General features: G+C 36.3%; 2 protein-coding genes across 2 annotated transcripts; both read right to left on the reverse strand.

Moving 5' to 3' along the window:
* Positions 1 to 40: 40 nt before the first annotated feature.
* On the reverse strand, positions 41 to 8,819 carry MSH6 (MUTS homolog 6). Its single transcript, XM_028080761.2, has 21 exons — positions 7,802 to 8,819; positions 7,267 to 7,363; positions 6,970 to 7,072; positions 6,834 to 6,887; positions 6,676 to 6,750; positions 6,499 to 6,567; positions 6,307 to 6,390; positions 5,948 to 6,142; positions 5,078 to 5,580; positions 4,853 to 4,982; positions 4,173 to 4,264; positions 3,884 to 4,062; positions 3,607 to 3,809; positions 3,419 to 3,520; positions 2,952 to 3,114; positions 2,557 to 2,846; positions 2,263 to 2,400; positions 1,633 to 1,712; positions 1,405 to 1,504; positions 1,039 to 1,168; positions 41 to 561 (listed from the first exon to the last, which is right to left on the reverse strand). The coding sequence occupies exons 1-21, from the start codon at positions 8,631 to 8,633 to the stop codon at positions 317 to 319; spliced, it is 3,864 nt and encodes a 1,287-aa protein (XP_027936562.1). The 5' UTR covers positions 8,634 to 8,819; the 3' UTR covers positions 41 to 316.
* Positions 8,820 to 9,986: 1,167 nt separating this feature from the next.
* PRL (Minichromosome maintenance (MCM2/3/5) family protein) lies at positions 9,987 to 15,178 on the reverse strand. The gene is made up of 15 exons (XM_028085389.2): positions 14,992 to 15,178; positions 14,733 to 14,800; positions 14,582 to 14,641; positions 14,280 to 14,503; positions 13,979 to 14,156; positions 13,534 to 13,656; positions 13,316 to 13,405; positions 13,050 to 13,192; positions 12,718 to 12,895; positions 12,180 to 12,371; positions 11,852 to 12,024; positions 11,550 to 11,753; positions 11,192 to 11,357; positions 10,694 to 10,915; positions 9,987 to 10,360 (listed from the first exon to the last, which is right to left on the reverse strand). The coding sequence occupies exons 1-15, from the start codon at positions 15,026 to 15,028 to the stop codon at positions 10,256 to 10,258; spliced, it is 2,163 nt and encodes a 720-aa protein (XP_027941190.1). The 5' UTR covers positions 15,029 to 15,178; the 3' UTR covers positions 9,987 to 10,255.
* Between the last annotated feature and the right edge of the window lie 353 nt (positions 15,179 to 15,531).

Here is a 15,531-nt window from a genome sequence, read left to right on the forward strand (position 1 = left end):
ACGACGAATCAAAGGAATAGTAAGTATTAATCACTTGATAGAAGGAAAACCCAAGCTGACATTTGTATTAGATAAAAAAAATTCAATTAGATAGCTGCTAAATATGTACAATGGGTGAGCCTAATTAATCGAACTCGTATCGGACACTCTTCACGTGCAAAAATATATACATGTGCTACACAACAAAACAGAAATGTTAGACCACCAGCATACAAGGCAAAACTTGGCCGTATACTGTCCGGAATGATATTAACGGAGAATACGGCCGTAGAAGTATGCTTACTTCTTCAAAGAATGAACTATCTTGTTAAATAGTTTAACATCGCTGCATCGATTCTCGTGCTTTGTCCTGAAGTTCCCTTAGGGAACTAACGGAAAGGGTTTCCTGGCAACTCAAATTGGTGGCAACTTCGGTCAATTTTCGTATGATAGCTGCTATCTCATCAACCCAGATTTTATTGGGGGAGTTTGTTTCAGAAGACCCCTTTCTGCATTTACCATAACTTGCCTCAAATTCTCTAGACTTGGCAGCAGCTTTCTGAAGCACAGAAGTTGGAAGTCCTGAAATAAAATTAATTTGCTTCATGATAATATGAATTTGTTAATAATTATACATACGACAGAAAATAAAGCATAGCACATTCGTAGCAAATAGTATAATCAACACACTGATTTAACAGTTTTCCAGTACGATCCAAAAGTCATCTACAGACACAACTCATTTTGATAATATATCGAGATAGTCAACCTGATGTTTAAGCTTAAAAGTCGATGAACCAAAAACTAGCGAACTGCAGATGTTGGAGAGAACATGCTCACTACCAATGTCAGGTTAGTCTCCTCTAAATTTAGTGCACTTTATAGGGCAAGTGCAAGGATATAACTGTCGATTGGAAAATTATTGGTTGAAATTGGAAAATACAATTCACGTGTTATAACAACGAGGTTATATTTGGCACTTTACCCTCTGAAAGTATACCCCTCTCTATAGAGGAGCACAATCCATGTTTATTAAACTTCAAAACAACAAAAACGTACCAGCTATCCGAGCAACGTTAACACCATAGCTCTTGGGGCAAGCACCAGGCGTTAGCCTGTAAAGAAAGGTGACTTCGTCTAAACCTGCAATTCCATCACCAACTTGGCATGCCATGTGACTGAGACAGACCTTTTACAAGCACAAAAGCATATTCAGAGATACGATTTTTCATAACTAAAACAGACCAAAAGCAGGTGGAACAGTCTCTACACCACAATGTAAACTTTCTATAGGATACCACATCTAAATATTGTCATGACTTACAATCATTTATGGCCAATTAAGTAAATTAAGAAAATTTAGATAAAAAAAATTCAATTTAACTAACATTGATGATTATTCTGGATAGAAAAAACTAGGAATACCTTGGGATCGTTGATGTAATCTACAGCTAATCGATGGTAATGGGTAGAAAACAATCCGCGACACTGCACCTTCCGCACAAAATGTTCTAATACTGATTCCCTGTCAAATATTTGAAATACAAAAGGCAAAATCTGAGATGGACTCACTAGAAACTATAAACTCAATGAAGAATAATGAAACCATGTGGGACAAAAATATGTCCAACTAATCCCACAATAAACACTTACGCAATGGCTTGTCCATCAGAAGTTGCAGTCCCTCGCCCAAGCTCATCCAGAGCCACCAATGAGTTACGAGTTGCTGATGACTGCACTCACCATCAAAAGTACTTAATTAGAAAGAAACAATGTTTTAACAAGATCAGATTGATCTATATGCATCTGTAATGTGCATAACAAAATAAAAGGGGCATAAAGAGCTTCCTGAATTAAACACAACTAACTAATCTATTGCAGGTGAAACATTAAATTGAGTGAGCTCCAAAGAAGACGAGACAAATGCTTGCTTCCTCAATGCTGTGTCATTGCTTCTTACATTTTAGAGAAAAAAATAACTATCATAAACCACATAGTTTGTTCATATTCAAAGGAAGAAAAGTCCTAGCAATCCACTCTTCCGAAAACACACTATTTACTACAATTTAAATTAATAATTTAGACTCATGAAAAATGCGAACCCCACACCAAAAATTGGTTTTCAATAAATTTTAACCAACAGAAAGAACATGTCGCTAGTACTTATCAAATAAGAAACAATGCTTGAAATATAACCTTCAGTCTTATAAGCAGCCTATTTTTATAAGCATGCTTCACCAAATTAAAAGTAATACAAATTGAATACTCGAAGAGACATCTCACCAGCATCGTTGCAGTTTCTGAAAGCTCAGTTAAGAATGTACTTTGGCCAGCCATTATATTATCTTTGGCCCCCATTCGAACAAAAATCCGATCAACAGGTGACAAATCAAAGCTTTCTGCTGGGACATCAGCTCCTACCTGCATACGAAATTAAAAGTGTACTCCACAGATTAAAAATGGGCTTATTTAAGATGAGTCAAAGGGCAAGACCAACAGTTCTACACCCCCCACCCACATACACACTTACAAAAAAAGCCAATGAATATATAATCTGAAAATGACTTAAAGTTTCACCTGTGCCAAAATCACTGTCAAGCAAACCTGACGAAGAAGAGTTGACTTCCCACCCATGTTAGGACCTGTTAGAAGGATAAAGCTGGCATGATCTGAACCACCAATGGTTATGTCATTGGGAACAAACGCACCCTTGCCTAAGGTATCACTCCTGAGGACAGGGTGTCCCAAACTTTTAGCATGAAGGTAAGGAGCTCCTTTAGTACATAATGTACCAACAAAAGTTGGTGTGCATGTTGGTCCTTCATAGTAGTCACCAGCTATTGCTAAACTGATCAACAAATCCAGTTCTGCAACATGTGAATGTAGTTTAAGCCATACAAAAGAAAAGCTTTTACTTTTCTATTTAAATGCAGCATGGGAAATCCATCTTGTGAAAGGACCACAATATGTACCTGCAGTTGCAGAGACCAACTGCTTCCACTTCGTGTGGTTTTCACAAAAGCGCCCAATCAATCTCTGCAACGTATTTTTCAACAAGGATTCCCTTTCCAATTCAGCTTGGGAGAGTTCTTTTAAATAAATCTTAATATCTGGAGTCCAATACCTAAAGAAGCCCTGCATGTATCATACGAAAAAGATAAGAGAAAAAACCGCTTTATATTGACAGACGTATCTGCAGTGCAGATAATAATGTATCAATGACTAACCAACAATTTCATGGGAATTAATTTTTTTTATCATTGTTGATGCAAGATAATATACTATAATGTACAAAAGATAAATTGGGACAAAAATATGCAGGATTATTTACAAGTAAAGCCAACAAACAACAAAATATTATTTTACACTCAATTACAGAAATCAAATAGATATCTCTGGAATTGAGATGAAATTTTCAGAGCACAGTTTGTCTACTTACTTTTCTGGATGAACGCAATTCATAATCCCGAGGAATATTCCTAGACAAATTTTCTGGGACTTCCAACAGGTACACATCCTTTCCAACTGTGACGTAAACAATCTGAAATAAATATACAAGAACATCAAAAATTTGATTTTATGCAATGTAAAAGATTAAACTCCAATTGTTTCAGGTAGAGTTCTTACTGATGTGTCTCCAAGTAGTTCCCTTTGCCCCTTGAGATGCTTCAACAAATTGGACTCAATCTCTTTAACCGCCTTACAGGCTGAGGCATACTCTGTGTCGACTCCTTCATGAGGTATTATACGCCCAGAGCTATTAGCTTCCACCCAATCAAAAGCATCCTTGAAATGATTAAGTTCCATCAGAACATCAGGAAGACCTTTACCTGCACTTAATAGAATTCAATACATCAACAAGCAGCAACAGAATAATTTAATGACATATATGAGACCAGCATACCTGGTGTTAACAAATGATGAAGTTGTCTAGATTGGACATTATTCAAAATGACACCAAGCGAAGAGCATGCTTCTAGCATCTGTTCACAGCCACAGAGAGCTGCAATGAACTCTTGTACTTGCTTCTTAGCTGCATCTTCATACAGAATAACTTTATTAGCATTCCTTCCACTAGCTTCACTGCATTCAAGAAAACCAAGTTGCATATATACTTCAGTACATTATAAGATGGTGGCAATCAGTATGGTCGATATAAATATCACCCGTGGTTGTTGCACAATAGTTTTTACCTAGAGCAAAATATGCGTGCAAGCAATCGCTCCATGTCAGGTAGCTTGGATAATGCTCTACGAAATTCTAGAGCAGATGGTAGGTTAACTCCCTAAAAAGCAAATCATATATAAAAAATAATCAGTATTATGCAACGGTATTTCATCTGATTATTATCACCGGCTAACCTAGCCACATATATAATCTAGTAGATGTCATCATGCCAACCCCACACACAACATCTAATCTCTATCTACATCACTTCAAAAGCAACATAAATAGAAAAGCACAATTTAAACAAGTTCAAAATACCCCACATATATTATTGAACACAGCAAATCAAGTGAACTGCTAGAGCTGAGGCCTACATAGAACAAGATGGGTATACTTCCCAAGGAAAGAAGAGGTTAGTAATTAATTACACCATAAAAATAAAAAAAGTATAGCAAGTGTGTTGGATTTATTTCAAATGACCACAACATCACATGACTACTGCTAGAAATATTAGTCAAAAAGTGGGGCAAACTGAAAGGCAATACCAACAAAAATATGAACATGAATAAGGTATAGTTAACATAAAACAAAAACCAACAGTTTATAGCCCTTCTTAACTGGATGATGTAGCAACAGCCCCCTTGTAAATATCACTTTTATACTGAAGGACTAACAGAATCAGAGGCAAAATACAAGGTCTACCTACCTTCAAACCTGCAACAGCTTCCTGGCGTTCCTTAATGGACTCCACATGACATAACGGTCTTGCAAGCCATGTCTTTAGCAATCTCTTTCCAAATGCAGTAACACATTGGTTTAGTTGGGCATAGAGTGTGCTACAAGAAGCATCACTATTTCAGTAACATAAACACATAACTTACCCATCTTGTCTAAAACAGAAATGTTACATATAACCACATGATAAACATACCCAGAAGAATCTCCATTCCTGCTATTCTCAAAAATCTCAAGATTCTCCATGGCAGCCACATCAAGAACCATGTAGTGTTTTGAAGCAAGTTCTTCAAAACCAGACTGCGGAAGTAACTCAAACTGTGCAAATCTAAGCAATCTCTCATCTAGAAAAGACTGCTTCAGATAATAGAGAGCACCACCTAGTGCTGAAAGTGCACTTATACTTTTGTCACCTGTTTTCACCAGCTCCTGTAAAACATCTGGCAGGCAGTCTAACCCATTATCTTCAACACTAACATCACTAGCGTTCCCATAAATTTTCTTCAACTGATCCAGTGTTTTGCCAGCATCCCAGAATTCCACACCTGGAACTAATTCATTCACTAAAGGGTTTCTGGTATGCTTCAGCAGAGCTCTCTCCGTTTCAGCACTCAGTAGTTTGGCAGGTTTAACAATTTCAACAGGCCTGATCTCAGACAAGATAGAGCACAATGCACTGCAGTCCAAGTCATCCTTAAACTGCCATTTAGAGAAGTCAACTCTTCTTTTACATAAGTGATAATAAGCAGTTAGTAGATTAATTAGGTCCATGTTAGGTAGCATAAATATAATGTGCACTTTTCACATAAATTCATGAAACTTTAAAATGAAGTAACCAAATAAATTATGAAATTATGAACAAACACATTATAAAGCTACCAGCTTAAAATCCTCAACATATCACCCCCAATCCCCACCCAAATCAATCTATTTCAATTCTAATTTAGGTAGAAGAATTATACAGTTCACAGGTAGATGGCCTTTGCCGATCCCATCCAAGATCTGGAACAATATTATGCATTATAAAATTTAGGCAGAGAATTTAAATGAATGTAGAAATTCATACCTGTCCAAGAATAACTCTACTCGTGGCAACATCAACTATACAAACACCGTAGTTATGATCTGAAATTTCATTTGGAAGTTTCTCATGATGCTCAGTTAGGGACATTAGATATGCAGCTTCGGGGTTTGCTGACAGCAACTCCCCATCCGTTAATGTACCTTTTGTTACCACTGCACATATCTCTCGCCTTACAACCTAGAAAGAAAGATCATCAAAGTTAAGAGACAAATATTCCTCTATCAAAACTGGGGTTAACGAGAAAAGTAACTCTCTAAAACATTTCATCAACACATACTATAAGGAACAATTAAAAAAAAACGAACAAAAACAGTTGCTTCTCTGGTTACGGTAAATCATACCTTATCTTTAGAGCCCTTCTCCTTACGTCGAAGCTCCAGCTGTTCAGGTGTTTCAGTCTGCTCCACAACAAGAACTCGATAACCCTGTCCAACCAAGGTAACGTAGTAAGTTTCTCCCAAGTAGCATGGTGGATCGTTATACATGTTAATTAGTTCAGTAGCAACAATGAAATAAGAAAAAAAGTTGCAAACCTTCCTAGCCAGTTTCTCCACGTTCATTGAGAAGTTCTTCTCTGGAAATCCACAATGAGGTTGGTCTCCCTGAAAGAGTCATATAAATCGGTAAGTGTGCATTATTTAGAGCAAGCAAATAGGTAAGCCACCTCAAGATTCTAAAGAAAATTCACAACTCTAGATATTCACGCACACCTTCATATATTGCAAATCAAGCTCTTTAACTCCTACATGTGCATCCATCTCAAAAAGCTCATAAAATTTACCCATCTGCACCACAAATAGGGAGAGAATATGTTTGATTTGGTTGGAAGGAATGGACTAATGTCATCAACAAACTTAGCCAACTTAACCTTGAAAAACAACACTTTGTCCATATGCCTTGACTTGAACTCCCACCATTGTTTCTGCATTCATCAAATGACCATATTAATTGCATGCGCCTTTGAAATTTGAGAGTTTCACCCAACGGCTTTAGCAGTAATTTACCTGACCCTCTGACAAACTCCTTAAGAAATCCGGAGGTAAGTAGAGAGTTCTTGAATCATAGTTTTCATCCCCTGGTCTTCTTCGCTTGGCATCCCTGCGGTCTCTGTACCAATACCATATACAAAAATAGCATCATGTAGTATAAATCAAAAAGTTAAACGACTGACAAAAATGACGCTGACAGTTGATAAGGTGCAAGCTCATAAACCAGTTGGCATAAAAAACTACTGTATTGGACAGGAAAAGACTTTGGCATGGAAAAACTTGAATTGCTACATCACTAAGGTCAGCACTCACACTTTCAGGAAGCGCAGTTTCTGAGCTTCACGAGATGCAAATCTTTCAGAGGTCTCAGTAAATGAAACATTGTCATCGCCACTAGATGTCTTTTTAACTGCAAAATTCAAAGACACGACTTACATTATAAACTACAAAATATATTAACCCCTGCATTTCAGTTGGCTAGCGACATCATCCAATGAAATAAGTACAAGCATACGAAAAATGCGCCAGTGAAGACAAAAAGGCTTGAATAAAATACTAGCCATTGGAGAAACAGAAACAACTACAAGAGTGACTTCTTGCTTTTTCTTTTGCTTTATTCTTTTTATTAGGAAATCTTTCTCATCACTATGCGTAATTTAACCAACACGTGCTTCTTAATTTTTGCCCATAAATTTGAAAATTGCCATATTTAACGCACACACTCCTAACGACCATACAAAAAAAGGTAACGAAAATGAGGTTGCAAAGGTTCAAAATCTGATCACAGAAGACTCAAACAGTTTCCGTCCTTGAAATCTCCCTTCAAATGATTAATTAAGTCACTTACTCTCCAAATTAGTAGTAGGCTCCATCACTGAGAGCTTGAAACTCCCTTTACAAACTTCCACTCCACTCTTGCTCTTTTTCGCAGGCTCTAGTTTATCCGTTGCACTTAGTTTCCGCTTTTTAGCCTCAACCTTTTTTCCTTTAGCACTCCCGGCTACGTCCTCTTCATCCTCGTCCTCCAAATCCGTATCTTCTTCCCCATCCCCAGCATCCTCCAATGATGCAGCATTCTTCCCCCAATCCTCGTCATTGGAATCATCATCATCGTTAACATTATCTTGTTGTTCTTCTTCTCCTTTGTTGCTTTCTTCTTTTAATTCTTCCTCGTCAATCTCCATCTTCCTAATGTCGGAGAATCCGCGACGCAGGCGTTTAAGTTTCTTCGTAGAGGACTCGTGGAGCCACTCGATTTTCTCCTGGGCTAGGATGAGCGATTCCTCTTCGTCATCTAAGTAACGAACCACGTGCTTGGAGGTGCTTTTATCAAAGGATTTGACGGAACCTTCGTACCAGGCTTTGTCTAAAGGCCAATAAACCTTGACCCTTCGGCCAACGACTTCTTGGCCGTAGAGAGAAGACGAAGCGGAGGGTGGAGAAACGGAAGCGCCAATTACAAGAAGGGATTTGTTCGGCTTGGGATTGAGGGGTGAGGGAGTGAGAGTCGTGGAACTAGGGCTAGGGTTAGAATCTGAATCGTGGTTAGGGTTTGGCTTTTGGTTGGTTTTGGCGAGGGTGGGAGAGGGGGACGGGGTTTTGGTGAAGAACGAAGTGATTTGACGCTGTTGATTGACGAGCGGTGATCGACCATTGCTGTTGCGACGAGAAGGACCCATTGATGTGTTGAGAGTGTTGCAGAGTGCAGTGAGGGAAGGGTTATCGTAACATAAAAGGAGGCGGTGGTGGTGGTAGCGGTGGCGGGAATTGTTTCTCGTGCGTGGCGGGAATTGACGCTATATATAGTCTCAGGCTCTCTCAGTGCTTAGTAATGGTAGTTCGGTTTTCGAGCCCAGTGCGCCCGCTTCAGGTTCTACCGTTTTGGAAAAATAAATATACAGATAATAATTTTTTAGCTATTAAATTTTGAATTTTTTTTTATAATTTTAGGTTTTATTTTTTAGGTGATTTTTAATTTTATATTTTTATATTTTTAATATTTTAAAATTATTTAAAAAATGATACCTCAAATTATAAAAAAAATTGTCATTGGTAGTCAAAATATCATTTTTTTTAATATATACTTAGTTACTAACCGTTATAAAGCATGCATAACTGTGATTTCAGAGAGTTTTGATTTTTATTGGATATAAACTTTTTTCGTTGAATATATTATAATAAAATTTAAATAATTTTCTTAAATTTTAATCTTTAGATATGATTTATAAAAAAAAAACAATCAAAAGTTAAATATGAATTTGTCCATCCCTACGAAAATTGTTTACTTTTTATCTAAAAGAATTTGGCATTGTTTGTTTTAAATAATTTTTATTGGATAAATTATTTTTATTGAATATATTATAATAAAATTTAAATAATTTAGTGATATTTTATTCTTTAGATATGTTTTATAAAGAAAAAACAATTAAAAGTTAATATTATAACGAATAAAGATGTATTATAGAAATAGGGAAAGTTACACTTACATAAAATCATACTAAACTATAAGCATACGTCCTTTAGTATTATAACAGACACTTTTATCATATTTTAATAATATAACACTATTTTGCATGTTTAAATATACTCATTGTGATGTTTTTTAAAGGATGGTAACAGCTAAAGTAACCAGGTATTATTGGATTGGTATTTAACATTTATATATAATTATTATTTGGAAATTTTATCATAAGCTATCTTAAGATGACAAAAACCGATTACGATATAATGACCCGCGCAAAGTTTTTGCCCCCACACGAAATATACAGTAATTAATTAACACTATAAATTGAGCAATACAAATTATAAAAGCATAACGTTTTAATAAAATCCCAGAACAAATATTCTCTCTTCCACCCAAAGATTTTTCTGATCGAATAAAGTTTTCGTTATGGATTTATCGTATCCCTCAACATCTTTGCTGTGTTCTGATTAAAACTTCTTTAGCGACCCAATGACACTTCCAAGTTCCAACAACAAAAACACAATGCAAGGTCAATAGCTTCCTATTATAGCTTTCAAATGTGTCAGACTAAATAAAAATAAACACATTGCATACAAAGTTTATAATGTTCTACATTTTAGGATCAGGAAGCAACTTTATGCAGCTTCAAGTAGGTACTAAATTTGCAATTACTGTACTCAAGTAAAAAATACAAATCTAAACTGTAATAATACAAAAACCTAAATCAAAATAATAAAAACCAAATGACAGAATATGATTGCCCAAGTCTACCAACTACTAGTCCAGCTTCTTGAAACTAGATTGCCACAAATCATGTTAATGGGGAAGAAAAGTGCCTCAAGCATCAATAAATCTAATGTCAAAGGTATGAGGATGTATCTGCCATACATTTAGTGCTGCATACTCTTCCAAGCACTCTTTCAACTGAGCTTCGCTGTAACCCTGTTTCATAGTCGGAAGTTCTGTTGTCAGAATATATTATCGAGAGGGAAACAAAGCAGGTAGTTCATCAAAAACCATGGTCTTGCTCCGGCTTCACACGTCTAAAACAATAATTAATTCCATAGCCATGTCTTGCATTGCCAATAAATAAATCCAGAGAGGATCAATAAACAATTAGTGCAATTACAAAAAGTATTATTTCTTTTGTTCCATAAACTTTTACTTTTGAGCCCTCTTGTTCAAGATTCAAACTTCTCTTCTCAAGTTTGACGCAAAAATCATCTAAAATACTTCATAATAGACAAAATTCAACATTTAGCAATACGTACTAACCTTCCTAGATATCCAGTTCAGCGCATGGGCATAGCTGACATCCACTCGGTTACCTCTAGCTGCTTCATCTCGTACTATGGAATAAATATCAGATATGGCATCAAGACCGGACTTTTGACGGTCATCAGAGTACAAAGAAAATTTTGACATCTGCATTAACCTCAGTGCTTCGTCCACATCACTCTGAGCAACAGTTTCAGAAAAACGGAGTCTTGCTAGTGCCTGTTCAGAAATTAAGAATGGAATACTTTTACTTAGGCCACATACAATTATAAATAATGCTTACTATTATAGATTGTGCTTTTAAAGGCAGAGCCCACCGAGTGACAACTGATCTTTCGAAGCTAAAAGTTATTAGTAAACACCTAAATCAGTTTTAATTTTAAAAAACTGAATTTGAAGTCACGTATGTACATAAGTCATTAACCCCAAAAGGAAAGTCCATATAATCTAAATGCTTAACTTTGCTGATCTCTTTGGGAAAAGATGGAGACTTACAGCTGATATGCGGAGAATACTGAGTAATGTTCTGACAGTAGTGTAGGAATGTGGAGCATTGGACCTTGCTTCTTCTTGACGGATGCTGGAGTATGCAGTAGCAATATACTCTTCCAGTTCCCTGGGGACACTTGGTGACAGTCTTCTTGCAGCTGATATGTATGCACTATATAAAACCAAAACATTTCATTCTGTATTAGTTTCCTTTTACAAGTAAAGAGAAAATTGGTACAATCACCTATATGAAACTAAATGAGAAGTTAGAATAAACATACAACCAGATGAGCAACACATGCACCATACGCAGTTCTAACCATTTAAAATTAAAATCAGATCACTGTACTTCTGCTGTACTCACCGTAGAACAGATGGTTCAAGAGGAGTGAATCCTAGAGCAGGAGACTCCTTATTTTGGTGAACATATACAACATGCCTAGCCATTTCAAGATCATTATCCATATCAGCTCGATCAAGGATTAACCACAGAAGATCAAACCTTGATAGGAGGGCATGTGGAAGATTAATATTTTCAGCTGGAGTTCTTCTGAGATCATATCTTCCCCTTCACAACAAAACATGGATAAAATTAGATTTTGAAAGCACAAGTGTGGATACCTATAAGATTAGGTCTGCATTCAATAAGGTGAAAATAAATAATACCATGCTGGATTAGCAGCAGCAAGAACAGCAGTCCTTGCATTCAGAGATGTCGTGATTCCAGCCTTGGCAATGCTAACAGTCTGTTGTTCCATAACTTCGTGAATAGCTGTACGATCCGATTCATCCATCTTGTCAAATTCATCAATGGCACATATGCCCATATCTGCTAACACCTGAAATTCATAAAGTTCTTCCAGTTATTTTCATCTGATTATTTGCATGTACAGACAACATTTCATATGCGTATTTGACCACAATTTTCTAGTTTCCTCAACCTAAAATATATAAGAACAATATATGGATGGAAGGACTGGTTGCAATTAATTACCAATGCTCCACCTTCAAGAACCATCTCATTTGTCACTGGATCTTTTTGAACAGCAGCAGTTAGACCTACTCCACTGCTTCCTCTGCCAGTGGTGTACACCCCTCTGGGTGCTACATTGATTATGTGTTTAAGAAGCTGACTCTTGGCAACACCAGGATCACCCATCAAACATATATGTAAATCTCCTCTAATCTGCAATTAAATGAAGACTGATATTTAGTGGTTTACTCATGTACATGTAAATGTGCACGTATAGCATAAACACTAGAAAGCACAATGTAGAATAAGCTTCAACCACAGAAAGTAAGACAGGAAAATGACCAATGCCAACAGAGTGAAAGGGAGAGGACAAAACAGTGATTCCATACGTGAAATTTTACCACTAATACAATTTTAATTTTTCCAATGATATTATGCCTTAATCCCAACTAATTCAACTTGATTTTCATACAAAGTTTAAGTAAGCACGTGGTTTTATTTATACCCAGTTTGTGGTTGTTTATACCCAGTTCGTTGTTTTATTCTCATAGTTCCTTACCTTCATTCCATCCTTCAAGGTCCGGTGTGGAGCACCAACAAGGAGAAGAAGCAGTGCTTTTTTAATGTCATCATGTCCAAAAATTTCAGGAGCAAGTGATCGTGATAATTTATTGTAGATGTCACCATCCTCTGCTAATCGTGCAATCTGTTCTTCCTCGTCTCCTCGAAGTTCATATCTATGACAAAACAAATTTGTTAAGCGGCTGTTGTTACGTCCCAAATTAGATAGGTGTATTCATTATGTTCAAGCAAGCCACAATAATATCTGTACTAAGTGGCAGTAAAAAAATGGTGTCAGTATTACTAATTAAGATCTGAAAACTAACTTACTCTTCATATTTTCTCTTGAAATGAGTTACAGACATGGCCTCTAAGTAAGTGTCAGCAACCAAGCCTGCGCGCATTGCTCGAAAACCAGTGTAAGGTATAGGAAGAAAAATCCCAGAGAATTCGACTACATCACCCGGAGCCACCTAACAATTTACAGCAAGCATAAGTTAATAAACAGCAGCAGTTAATTAGCCATTAAATTCCAGCTACAAGACAACATATGAAGTAACTACTAATTTAAAGCCAATAGGCAGGAAATACCAAACCTTTCTGGTTAGTTCTCCTCTTAAATGGACAGTCATTGTTCGTGGAATATGACCTTTGGGAACATGTTCAGCTAATTCTTGAATTTTGGCCTGGAATCATATCATAAATCTATTACCATCTTATTCTAAAGTAAATAATCAATTGTATGGACTACATAGAACAATATGAAAAATGAAAGTGAATGCATATGTTTTGATGACTCAACAAGAGAGCAAACCTCCTGAAATCTCAAAAACTTAGATGCTCTCAGTTGAAGGATAACATTCCCCTTTCTTCTATTTGTATCACAGCGCTTTGATGGACATTCAAATAACGGCATGAAGACTCGAGCCGTTACCTCCTGTTTAGGAAGGGGGAGAATAACAACGTCAAGAACCAACTGGCATGTAAGTACCATAATAGTCTAGCCATAACCCCAGAAAAAGTATAAATTCGTAACAAAAACCTTAAGGGGTTTTAATAGAAAATTATAATCTTTAAAATATTGTTGTTTAAGATCCAGGCAATCAAATCGTTTGGGCAGAGAGAATTTCAAAAAGTGTAATGGACTATTTTGAAATCGTACCAAGCAAATATCAAACAATAGTTCTTTTGTTTACTTTTTTACGGCATAAAATCTAGTGTCTAAAATATGCAGTTCATGCAGTCATTTCATCAATCACCTGATAAATTTCAAATCCACAATCCTCGCACGTGTATACAGCCACTTTCATCAATGGTTTGACATCCGAACAACGTGTCACAATACCAGAGATTCTTACAAGCTGACCAATGTTCGAAGCTTTCACCTCCCTAATTGTAAATGGTCGTCCTTTCGAAGATGCTTTAATATAAAGCTCACTGGAATACAATCACGATGTCATATTACGACCGTCGCATCACAAATAACAAACTTCTGCAATTACAACAATAAAATCGCTATATAAATTCAAAGAAAAGCACAAAACACGGAGGGAATCTCACTAGTAGCGCTTGATTTCAGGAGGCATCTTCTGAAGGGGGTCCGAACCGTCAACACCTTCCCCTCCTTCATCAGTTCTCTGAGTCATCAATATGTCATGATCATCATCCGTGAATGCCTCAGTAGACTCTGGCATGAGTTCGTCAACTGCATTGGAGAAAATTCCAATATACCTTCTAGTATTCTCGGTAACACGCCTAAGAAATTCTTCGTCTAAGTCCTTGTACTGAAATTCCCCAGAGAAAAAAAAATTAACAGAACCGTGGGTTTTGAATAAGAAGCACAATAGAGTAACAAGTATTACGTTAATTAAGTCCTCAAGGTCGATCTGAACTGCTTTAGTTTTGTGGTTTGCAACGTCTTGCTGAAACACGAAAAGCAATAAGATAAGAGATCAGAGTTAACATAGTTGTTATCGGAGAGAAATGAAAATTAGAGAAAAATAAAGAACCCACCAGGATATTAAGGTATTTAGCTTCGCCAGTGGCGTCTGCGAAATTGGAAAGGAAGTCCTTCGCCAGAGCTGGAGAAAGAACAATTGAATTAACCGAATCGGAAAAGAAATCAGTGAGAGTGGGTAAAGAAAGGGAGAGATTACAAACCCTAGATTGAAATAAACTTAACAGGGAAGAGGGAAAGAGGAAGAAGGAAGATAAAATTTAGGGTAATAACCCTAATCCAAAGACATAGATCGGAAGAAGAAAAAAGATTTACCTATGTCTGCATTGAAATCAAGATCCTTGGTGGTCATGGTGGTGAAGATTGGTGAACGATTGCTACAGAGGAAGAAAGATAAGAAGGCGGGAAAATATACCTAGGAAATGGTCTGAGAATTGGGCGCCAAAGTATATAAACAAGAAGGCAAGTTTTGGCGGGAAAAGGAACAGCCTTCGGAATATGCTGCGATGGGCTACACAGTAACGTTTATGTTCAAGTATTCGAGTCGTATAAGTGAAGTGTGTAATGTTCCGTAAAATATTATTATAAATTATATTTTTCTTAATTCTTGTTATTAATTTTATATTACAAACTAAAAAAATTAATACTATATTACAAAGTAAAAAATTGTTGGGTTGTCATGTTTTATATTAAAATAATGACAGGATAAAGAATAAATTATGTTTAAATATAAACTACATATAATTTTCTCAAATGTATACCTTTATTTTTCGTAAATTTATAATTTTAACTAAGTAATTTTTTGTTCACGTAGTGTCTTTTCTTAATATTATTAAAAAAGTATAAGATTTTAAA

This window comes from Vigna unguiculata, chromosome 1 (assembly GCF_037176805.1).
Source record: "Vigna unguiculata cultivar grain cowpea cultivar isolate G323 ecotype 2 chromosome 1, ASM3717680v1, whole genome shotgun sequence".
In the NCBI taxonomy this organism is placed as follows: Eukaryota; Viridiplantae; Streptophyta; class Magnoliopsida; order Fabales; family Fabaceae; genus Vigna; species Vigna unguiculata.

What these genes read in the sequence shown, in the direction of transcription:
- PRL (XM_028085389.2), bottom strand. Translation starts at nt 15,028, where the DNA reads ATGACCACCAAGGATCTTGATTTCAATGCAGACATAG. An exon ending in ACCTTGAGGACTTAATTAAC is followed by an intron (nt 14,504 to 14,581) that starts GTAATACTTGTT and finishes GGGGAATTTCAG; the next exon opens with TACAAGGACTTAGACGAAGA. An exon ending in CCTTGAAGGATGGAATGAAG is followed by an intron (nt 12,372 to 12,717) that starts GTAAGGAACTAT and finishes ATTTAATTGCAG; the next exon opens with ATTAGAGGAGATTTACATAT.
- MSH6 (XM_028080761.2), bottom strand. Translation starts at nt 8,633, where the DNA reads ATGGGTCCTTCTCGTCGCAACAGCAATGGTCGATCACCGCTCGTCAAT. An exon ending in AATTGCGTTCATCCAGAAAA is followed by an intron (nt 3,115 to 3,418) that starts GTAAGTAGACAA and finishes TGATACATGCAG; the next exon opens with GGCTTCTTTAGGTATTGGAC. An exon ending in CAGAAACTGCAACGATGCTG is followed by an intron (nt 1,713 to 2,262) that starts GTGAGATGTCTC and finishes TGGTGAGTGCAG; the next exon opens with TCATCAGCAACTCGTAACTC.